Raw genomic sequence first — 10,768 nt, forward strand, 5'->3', positions numbered from 1 at the left:
CTGCTCTCACTGGCAGTCTGCCCTCCACGAAGGCTGCTGGGAACCCTCAGGGACTCTCAGTGGGAGGGGAAGAGTTGTCCTCTCCTGGGTGCTCTGTTGGTTTTTTAGCCTGGATCTAGAGGAACACTGCTTGTGCTCAAAGTCACAAAGACTTTGGAAAACATGGTCTATGGGCAGTGTTTCCGGGGGCACAGGAGATTCTCTCAACTGGAAACTCTGGAGCTTTACTTTATAGGCAGCACCAGCTTGAGCCAGGAGTATTCGCCTCCGAAGGCTGACTACAACTCTGGTTGCAAGGCAGCAGGGGAGGTGCACAGGTGCTGTGGCTCGGAGGCTCCTGGGAAGGCTGCTCCCCGCGTGCCCCAGCTTGTGCTCTGCTCCCGAAGTTGGCCTGTCTGTGTGGACAGTCCTTCCAGTACAGAGTTCTGCCATTTGGTCTTTTTGGGTTTTTTTCTGTTGCCCAGGCTGGAGTGCAGTGGTGTGATCTTGGCTCACTACAAGCAACCCCCGCCTTCTGGGTTCACGCGATTTTTGTGCCTCAATCTCCCCAGTAGCTAGGACTACAGGTGTGCGCCACCACGCCCAGCTAATTTTCGTGTTTTTAGAGAGATGGGCTTTTGCCATGTTGGCTAGGCTGGTCTCTAACCCCTGGCCTCAAGTGATCCACCTGCCTTGGCCTCTCAAACTGCTGGCATTGCAGGCGTGAGCCACCATGCCTGGCCTGCACCACCATGCCCGGCTTGCCATTTGGTCTTGATAGTTGTCTGTGTCAACAAAACCCTCAGAAATTACCTTATGTATCATCAATAGATCTCCCTGCATAAACACACTGTACTACTAGCCAGCGTGCGGTGACCTCGGCTGACTGTCTTGGGTCCTCGGCGCACCATTATTAGGGCCCTCTGGTCAAGGATGTGCAGTTAGCATGGGAATGACGCAGTAGCTGACACGCTGCCCAGGTGCCCTCCGGTGGGTTGAAGCTGCTCTTTGTAAGAAAAGAAGCCAAGATTGTTCCTTTGGCTGGTTCTGCTAACTTCATCTCAGCTAGATTCATATTCTATTACAAAATATAAGACCGTGGATAGTTTGCAGTAGTCTTCTGAGAGGGCATTATGGGAGATGTGACCAAATCCTATCATTTCCTGAGGAAAAAATTCTTACAAGGTAGATTTTTTTCCTTTTTATTTATTTTTAAAAATATATTCTCAAGATCCAGCAGAATGAAAGAATTTTAATAGTACCTAAACATTTGTGTGTTCAAGTCTGAAGCAAGTTAAGCTGTGCCTAGGTGATATAACCTGAAAGCCAGTGTTTTGTGGGGTTTCTGTGCTTTTCTTTTGTTTTTTCAAGAAATATTTTACTAATTATGAAAAGGAAGCCAAAAGTGCCACATGTCACAGGACAGTTCCAGTGAACACTCATCCTAGTTGGAGCACTTTTTATTAACATTAGCAGCGTGTACTTCCAAAGTCAAGTCAGTGTATTCAAACCTTCCCTCAACACACCCTGTGGCTGGGAGCAGGTAGGTGCACTTCCCACGGCCTGGGACGTGGCCCAGTGTGGCCGCATCTCCCTGAAGGTGCTCTGTGCTCATCTCTTGGCTTCCCGTCGTCTGTCACAGCCCTGGGGACACGGATCTGGCTGATGCTGAGGCTCATGGCAATAAGCCAGGAAGGGGGAGGCAGGGTCAGGAAAGGGTAGAGGCACACCTCTCAGAACTCTGAATACCACTGCCAGTCTCCCTGGCACCCACCACAACTGGTCCACTGTCATCAGAGAGTAAAGTTTGTACTGGGAGTTACTGACAAACAGTTGCTAATACAAAAAGTCCCATGTGAAATTTTCTTTGTTTCAGGCCGCGGGGGCCCAGGAGCTGCCCAGAGAGTGCCCAAATCTGGGCGTTCCAGCTCTTTAGACGGAGAACACCACGATGGATACCACAGAGATGAACCTTTTGGGGGCCCTCCAGGCAGTGGCACCCCTTCTCGAGGGGGCCGGAGTGGCAGTAACTGGGGTAGAGGGAGTAACATGAACTCTGGCCCGCCGAGGCGAGGAACTTCACGGGGTGGTGGAAGGGGTCGGTAGAAGTTGGAACTGAGTACCCTGAGGCCTCTCTGGACAGTATTTAAGAACTTCTTGTGGACTTACCAAGAGAAACAAAAGGAAGCCTGCACCGTTGTAGCCCTGAACTCTTCTGGGCACCTGAATCCCAGGAACCCTCAATGAGGTCTTCAAGATGAAGAGACTGCTGCCAGCTACCAGCCCAGGTGGCCCTGTCCTGTCCTGTCCACCCTCATTGCCCCAACTCCCATGTTGTTTTGTGAAGATAAAAGCTGGGATCTTTTTTGTTTTTTTAAGTCTCACAAGACATGGGGCATCTCCACAAATTTAAGTTCCTGTCCATTTGGAAATTTGTTTCTATGTGTACAGTTTGTCAGAGAAAAACATAAAAGTTTTTGTATGCATACAGAATGTGATTTACGCAAGAATTAACAGAAAACTAGTTGTGGAGTGCTTGCCTTAAGGAAACCTTTGGTTTCCATCGCATCCCATCTGCTGAGGAGTGCACGGCTATCGCTGATGTTCATGAGCATAGTAACCACTAAGTCATCTAAATTAATCTCAGCTGTGAACTTTGTGTTTTTCAACAAATTCTGTCACACCATTTTTGTGAGAGAGAAATACTTGAAAATTAATGTAGTTTGTAGTAGGTTCAAAGTTACACTCAGACATGCTCTGACAGATGGAAAATTGTACTCTGAAGAAAAAATGCAATCTTCTGGCTGTCCAGCGAGGGAGCTCCCCCTTGGAAGCATCTCCTAGGAATCACAGTTTAGATTTGAATCGCCTTGTCAGGATGAGGAGAGCAACTTGATGTTAGTCAGAAATAACGTCACATGCCCTTTAGATAACTTGAAATCACACATGGAGTTGATAAGGAATGGACCAAAATAGCTCCTAAAACCATTTTGGAACACTTAATTAATCTCTTTCTCTTCCATACTAGCTATGTAGAAATACCAGTGTTATGGCAGGGTGTACTTCTAATTCATAACAAGCCAGACAGATCTTGTCCATGGCAAATTCCTTGTTTGAAATAAACATACCATTTAGCCCAGTTTGGATTGGAAGCCAAAAATTCAGTTTGTTATACCCTATGATACTTTCTATACTGACCTTTATTTTGGTTTTACATGGAAGCTTTTATTAAAAGGACTTTCCTATGGCCACCTTAACATTTCATTACATTGGCAGCTTCAGTTTGGCGTCGAGTCAAATTTATTTGGCACATTTAGTGGTGCTGGAAGTTTCATTTTTTCTTCTTTTTTTGAGACAGAGTCTTGCTGTCACCCAGCCGGGAGTGCAGTGGAACAATCACGGCTCACTTCAGCTTCGACTCTGCCTCAGCCTCCCTAGTAGCCAGGACTACAGGCACACGCCACCACATCCAGCTCATTTTTTTTGGTATTTTTTGTAGAGATGGAGTTTCACCACGTCGCCTATGCTGCTCTCAAACACCTGGGCTCAAGCGGTCCACCTCCTGTGGCCTCCCAAAGTGCTGGGATTGCAGATGTGAGCCACAGTGCCTGGCTGCTGGTGCTGGAAGTTTCAGTGGTTGCTTAGAAAAGGCATACTGACATAGTTTAACAGTATATGAAACTCTAACTGGTTCTCCATGAATGTAAAAAATAGCAAAAGCTAATTGATTTATGTGGAGAAAATGTCAGCCATATACACTGCTTTTCAGAAAGTGTTAGAATCTAGAGACTATTTTTTTTTTAACTTTGAAATTACAGCTTAATCAGCACCCCACCATAAACATGCTATTATAAGGCTCAAGATTGCTTTAGGTTATGGATATTTCTTCACTCACCCCCAACTGGTATAGCTTAAAGACAGAGAAACTGTAATCAAATTTCATGAAGCTAAAACCGGATCCAGAGACCAAACCCATATCAAGATTAGACTTTTGTTTCCTGAGATTCCAGTGGAAAAAATTTCATTATTTTGGGCTGTAACTTTAAAAACATAGTATCTCAAACAGATAACCAGATCACATTTTAAACATTTTCATTTTACCTTTAAGCTCTACTGGACTTGACAGATCACATTTTGAGAGTGATTTCATTTAGAGAAAACAATCAGCCTACATTATATTTATTAAATACATAATGGCATTTAAAAACATCACTGTCAGAATACATACTAGATGTTGTGATTTGAAGCTTATAAAAACTAGATTTTCAATGTTTGAACTGAGAGAAAATGTTTGAGACAGGGTCTCGCTATCGCCCAGGCTTGGGTGCAGTGGTGCGATCACAGCTCACTGCAGCCTCAACCTCCTGGCCTCAAGTGATCTTCCCACTTCAGCCCCACCCCGAGTAGCTGGGATCACAGTTGTGTGCCACCACATCTGGCGAATTTTTTAAAGATTTTTTGTGGAGATGGGGTTTAACTATGTTGCCCAGGCTGGTCTTGAACTCCTGGCCTCAAGCGATCCTCCCGACATGGCCTCCCAAAATGCTGAGATTACAGGTGTGAGCCACCAGCTGAGAAATGTTGAATTTTCAAGTTTTTATTTAAGAAATAAACATTGTAAAACATTATAAAACCCCCAACTATTTCAAGTTCTAGAGAAATTTAGAACAAATTTAGGTGACTAGAAAGAACAGCCAATGGCACAAGTCTTTACAATTAAAAAAATAAATCATTCTGAAAATACTGCATTTGCTCCCTCAAAAGCAGCCACCTGAGGTAGGTAACCTTGTTTACTGACGGGGAACAAGGCAGTATTCTTCACCAAATCTCAGGGCGGGTAGCCTGCAAGCCTACAGTGTGGGTGTTGGCCACTTGCGTCACTTGCTGGGACAGTGCTTAGGGACCTGACTTAGGAACATACATTTTGGGGCTGGAGGAAGCAGCAGTGCTCTACTGCGGCCCGGCAGACACCCTGTTAGGCAACACTGGGATCCAGCTCAGGAAAAGCATTATTTTCAAATTGTGCAAGCCAATGCACAGAAGTGGTCTTCAACCTTGGGGAACGTAGAACCACCTGAGGAGCTTTAAAAAGGTCCTGATGTCTAGGACCTACTTCCCTAGTTCAGACTGCGTTGATCAGAGGTGTGGCTCTTCAAGTAACTGACGTGCATTCAAGCGCGAGAACCAGTGGCACACAATGTTTAAATTCTAAATATATTTTACTTCCTAGTGTGTTGCTACTGACAAAACGTAGTTTTCTGGACTCATCAGAATGTTAGGCTCATACTTTTCTGGCAATAAATTACGGCAGGTAAAAGTAACTGCTGAACCTAAAATGAAGGAAGCAGCAATTAGATATAAAAAACATCTTAAGATCAGCCTGCAAATTGTAAACTAGTTTACAAAGCAGACCATACAATGAGGAATAATTCGAGCTTGTAGAAATCCATGGTTTCCATCAGATACAGGTGTTCCGGATCTAGAATTATCTTCCTATTTGCAGGATTTCCGCAGAGCCCGCTAAGCTTTTACGCGCCCCTTCCTGGATCCCAGGCTGCTTGGGGCAGGAAATTCTTTTGGTCCATCGCTTTCGTCGTGAAATACAGAACTAATTTTCCTTTCATGTTATAAGGCACCATATGTATGATTTTGTTAACTGAAGAAAAAACCCGAGATTAACTCTCTTAAATAAGTACTTTTAAAAGTACTTACTCAGTGGCTGAATTCGGTGTTTAATAATCTGATACCCTTCTGGATTCGCTGGCACCGAAGAGAATAATTTCCAAGTTTTAGCACAGCCAAAACAAAAAATTACCGTCGCTAAGCTACATCTAACGCTGGATTTTAAAATGACAAAACAGCCTGAGAAAAATCACGAGAGCAGCTAATTCGAAGAAAAGTCCTTTTTCTTTACTCAGCGGAACCTAAGATCACAGTTACTTCGACAGCAACTTACAACCGTCTCACATCCTGTAACCAGTTCAATGACAAAATCTGTTTTCAGAGCATGTGCCAAGTCCAGCACAAAACGCTGGCATCGACGACCTCCCAACGCTGCGGTCGCCTCCCCTGGCAGCAGCCGCTCCCGGCTTAGACTCACAGGCGGTCGCGGCAGGGTCTTCGCCGCGGGCGTCCCGGCACCGGCGTGCAGTCCTCGGCTCGGCAGGGGCAGTCTCCGACGGCGCTGGCTACGCGTCCTTCCCCTGTGGCGCGGGGTCGAGGTCCTCACACGGGCAGCACCTTGGTGAGGCCGGCGCCGCGGCCCAGGCGACCCAGCGCGAGGCGCAGCGCGGTGCCGCCGCCCCAGGGCAGCAGCCCGACCAGCCCGGCCAGCAGCGCGGCTACCTGCGCGCCCGCGCCCAGCACCGTGAGCAGCGTGCTGCGCAGGCCCAGCGCGGCGAACAGCGTGGCGCCCAGCGCTGCCGTGTAGAGCAGCGAGGGCCGGGAGGGCGCTTCCTCGCAGCGCAGCAGGCGCCCACACGCCGCGCCGCCCCGCAGCAGCGCGCCTCCCGCCAGCGCCAGCGCCGAGCCCAGCGACCAGAGCAGCGCGAACTTGCGCGCGCGCAGCAGCAGCACCGGCGCGTAGAGCGCAGCCAGGCCGAAACAGAGTGCCGCCAGCAGCAGGCACCCGCCGCCCGCCGCCAGCCGCTGCCCGCGCGTCACGCTGGGCAGGCACGCCGGGCCCGCCACCGCCGACTCCCCAGGGCTCCGCGCCCAGGTCCAGGGTAGGCCAGCGCGGCCCAGCCACGCCCCTGCCGGCCCGTCCCCGGGCTCCTCCGCCTTCCCCGTGGCGAGCAGCGGCTCCGCGGCCGCCGGGCCGCCCCCTTTCCCCTGCGCCAGGTACTCCTGCAACTGGCGGTGGAGGTCCGCCATCTTGGACCAGGCGGCGGCAGGAAGGAAAAACACCGTTCACATCCGGCCCTCCCCGGCCGCGGGCGGAAGCGGCTCGGCCTTCGGGCGGCAATTGGTCGGCCGCGGCGAAAGGGGCAGGGGCCTGCGGCGCTCGCGGAAGTGCCGCGGTGCCTCCTCCGCGGACTTTTGTGGTGTCCTCAAGTACCGCGGGCGCAGGTGCAGTTTGTCCGCCTGCAGTGGCCCTCCCAGCGCCTGACCCGCTTCCTTGTTCTGAGTACGCGCCCTTACGGCCTGGCTAAGTCCTGCCAGCATTAATAGTTAGTTGGAAGGCAGGGTGTGGTTCTAAAGGGGCACAAGAGGGGCCCTTTTGCTGATAGAAATGTCCTGTGGCCTCACTGTCTGCGTCTACCGTGGCGGTGATATTGTGCTAGTTTTGCAACATGGAGGAATGGGTAAAGGGTACACAGGATCTGTTTCTTACAACTGAACACAAACTTAACAGTGATCTCAACATAAAAATTTGATTTTTAAAAAAAGTTGAGATCTGTGTGACTCAGGTGGTTTTTTTTTTGGGAAAGTTGCGTCCTGATTAGTAACGTCACTTGTAGTAATAGTGACCATCCTAATCACCATGGGGTTGATAAAGGAAGGGTTGACACCCAGTAATCTCCACCTGCTTCTCTATTCTGTTCTCAGTTTCAGCCACAGGCCTGGCAACATGCTTGAGTCCTTCGCGCCCCTTGTCCAAGACTCGGTGCTGCTGTCCTGTGTGTTTGGTGTCACTCTCGTGCTCTGGACACCGCCACGCCCAGGTGTCCTGACTCATCGTCAGATCACTCTGACAAGCTAACAATCCTGATTTATTCCGAGGCCGCACCCACGTGCCCTGATCTTTCTCAGAGCCTCCTAGAGGATGTCTGCCTGTGGTTCCTCTCGCAGATCAGATTCCTCCAGATTCTTCCAGCTGCCTCCACAGCTCTCTCACCACCTTGGCTTCCCCTGGGTGGGCCTGCAATCTTTGTCCTCTGCCCTAGGTGGTTGTAAAGTTAATGGCTTCCTGCTGTTTGACTTCTCAGCCTTTCCATCCCCTGTGTAACTAATCTCCCCCACTAAGTTCCTTTTAATGCTTTCTGTTTTCTTGGTTGGATCCTGACAGATGTAATTTTTTCAAAATACATTTTGATTTGTTATCTCACTTGATAATAATAGTGACCATCCTGATCACTTAGCATGGGCTAAACCATAAGGATGGCTAGGATCGAAACAAAAAACAAAGACAAAAAAAACACACCAGAAAGTTACAAGTCTGTCAAGGATGTGGAGAGACTAGAAGCCTTGTGCACTGTTGGTGGGAATGTAAGATGCTACAGCCACTGTGGAAAACAGTATGGAAGTTCCTAGGAAAAAAAAAAATATATATATATATATGTATATATGTACACACACACAGAGATACATAGACACATAAACATATACACATATTTGTATACATATATGTGTGTGTGTGTGTACATAATTACAGTCTGATCCAGCAGTTCCACTCTGGATATATCCCCCAAAGAATTGAAAGCAGGGTCTCAGAGATTTGTATAACTCTTCACAGCAGAACTATTCATGTTAGTCAAGCGATGGAAGCAACCGAAGTGTCCACCAGCAGATAAATAAATAAAATGTGAGATATGCATACAGCAGACTGTTACGCAGCCTTGAAAAGGGAGGAGATTCTGGCACATGCTACAACATGGATGAACCTTGAGGACGTTATGCTGTGAGTGAAATAAGCCAGTCACAAAAACGGCCAATCCTGCATGGCTCTTAGAGTATTCAAATACGCAGAGCTAGAAAGTGGACTGGGGACGTAAATGCCCATCAGTGATGTTACCTAATCATTTATGCAGCTACCATCTAGAAAAGGCAGGACTGTGCTACTCATTTTATAGGTGAGGGAAGCTAGGAAATACCAAGAAGTTAAGTAACCTACCCAAGGTCACCTACAAAACTGACAATAGGGTAGTGTTAGGTTGTGATTTCTGGTTTCTGACCTTCCCGTGGCAGGAAGAGGCCTTTGCTGGGGGTCCCTCTGTGTGAGCCCTGGATGGGCTTTCTGCTGTGGTTTTGTTGCAGGGAGGGAAGATCATTAACAAAACCCACCCTCCTCCAGCACTGCAGCAAAACTCATCCTAACAACCATCTCTTGCTTCCCTGTCTCCCTTGAAGCCCTTCAACCAGGCCTTCAGTCCACCGTGCCAGCAAAATCGTTCATCACAAAATCGCCAGATGCTGTTGGCTAGTGCAGTGAATTTCAGCCTTCAGCCCCAGGATGACACCGCAGGCTCCTCTCTTGGCTGTTCCTCCTCCTGAGCCCTCAGCGTTGCTGCTCCTGGGGGATCTCCTCTTTTCTCTCTCGGCACCCTCTGGCCCAGCCCGTGTTGTTAAAACCCTCTGCGTACAGATCCTCCCCCACGTCTCCACCAGGCATCTAATAGACACCCTGGAGGTTGTGTGCAGAACCAGACACTTCACTCCTGACTTCCCCTCCTCATCCCCCAAAACCTGTAGCTACCCCCTCCTCTGCACCTCAATAATCGCACCCCGTCAGCAAGTCCCGCCACTCTACCTTGGAAACAGATCCAGTACCAGCCCATTCTCCCCTCCACCACTAACCCCACATCTGGGCGCCCGCCTGCACCCCACCACAGTGTCCCTGTTTTGGTCCTTGCTTTCTTCACGGTTGTTCACACATCGGCCTGAGGGACCTTTGTCCATTGAGTCAGATGATGTCACTCCCCCATTGCTCACCTCACACTCACAGAAGCGACTTCCTCACCTCGCCCACGCTGCCCTGTGGGATGGCCCGGGACCTGTCTGCCTCTACTCCCCTGCTTTCTCCCGCCTCCATCCTGGTCTACATCGGGTGGCCTTTGGGTTGTTTCTGGATCTGTCAAACATATTCCCCTAGAGCATTCCTCCTCACCCCAAATATCTTCACAGCGCCCTCCCTCATTTCTTCAGGTCTCTACTTCAATGTCACTTTCAAAATGTCCTTCTCTGACCTCCCGGAAGCAGCAGCTCCCGTCACCCTCCACCCTTTTCACTCACAAGCATAACGGACGGTGGCACACTCATTTCCTGGGTGGTTTAAGAACAGGCAGATGCCTTTCCGAGTCCTCCCTCTCTCCCCATCCTTCGTTTTGAACCTGTCCTTCCTTCCGGGCTCCATTCACAGTGAACGTTGATGTGGATGGAGACGCAAAGGAGCCAGACTCACACAAATGCAGCAGGGCCCTGAAAGGAATTTTTTTTTTTTCTTGTTCTGAAACCGCATTCTGTGTTCCTCTTTGTGGTGCTGGATGGCCTTGTCCCTGCGGGGGGAAGCCTAGCTTTTCAGGAGCTTTAGATTTCACCGTGTCAGCACCAGGCAGGGCCTGGCCTCAGCTCTTGCAGCCACCGCATCTGCAAATCCCGGGCAGGGACTCCTCGGATGCCCGCGTCCTCCCTCCCACTATTGTTGGACTTTTGCATAAGGTCAGGCAGATGCCAGCTCCCACCTCCCCCAGGGGAAGGGGCCAGAGCCAGCCTTTTCTGCTGCCAAGGTCTTTCGCCTCGACCTAAGGAAGCAGTACCCTTCGCACCAAATCCTCTCCCGCCTGCAGTAAACTGTTATTTTCTCCCAGAGCCCAGGAAGTGTTATCCACGCTTCTTTTAAGGGCTTTCCAGAGGGGCGTCTCCCTCCCTTCCCTGTCTGCCATGGCCCTCTCTGTTCAGCTGGGTTTACTTGTACCCTGTCGGGCCCCAACCTGAACTATGTTCTCCTTTCTTCAGTGTGCTGGGTCAGCCAGTGCCAAACACCCACTTGTTTTTGAGACAGGATCTTGCTCTGTCGCCCAGGCTGGAATGCAATGGTGCGATCTTGGCTCAGTACCACCTCTGCCTCCCG

The 10,768-nt window shown here is 49.5% G+C and overlaps 2 protein-coding genes across 4 annotated transcripts in view; one reads left to right on the forward strand and one right to left on the reverse strand.

The window, feature by feature from the left end:
* The window catches only part of WDR33 (WD repeat domain 33), a 107,449-nt gene extending 104,331 nt beyond the window's left edge, over positions 1–3,118 (forward strand). For 2 of the 3 annotated variants that reach the window (XM_007964594.3, XM_007964596.3), the window contains one exon: positions 1,856–2,505. In XM_007964594.3, coding sequence (XP_007962785.2) covers positions 1,856–2,085 — 230 coding nt within the window. In that variant the 3' untranslated portion in view covers positions 2,086–2,505. Of the gene's footprint in view, positions 1–1,855 lie in introns of all 3 variants that reach the window. The other variant, XM_037988126.2, reaches the window with a different exon arrangement.
* A 1,442-nt stretch (positions 3,119–4,560) lies between these two features.
* On the reverse strand, positions 4,561–6,881 carry SFT2D3 (SFT2 domain containing 3). The gene has a single exon (XM_007964598.3). The coding sequence runs from the start codon at positions 6,850–6,852 to the stop codon at positions 6,205–6,207; it is 648 nt and encodes a 215-aa protein (XP_007962789.3). The 5' UTR covers positions 6,853–6,881; the 3' UTR covers positions 4,561–6,204.
* Between the last annotated feature and the right edge of the window lie 3,887 nt (positions 6,882–10,768).

Source organism: Chlorocebus sabaeus, chromosome 10, assembly GCF_047675955.1.
Source record: "Chlorocebus sabaeus isolate Y175 chromosome 10, mChlSab1.0.hap1, whole genome shotgun sequence".
NCBI lineage: Eukaryota > Metazoa > Chordata > Mammalia > Primates > Cercopithecidae > Chlorocebus > Chlorocebus sabaeus.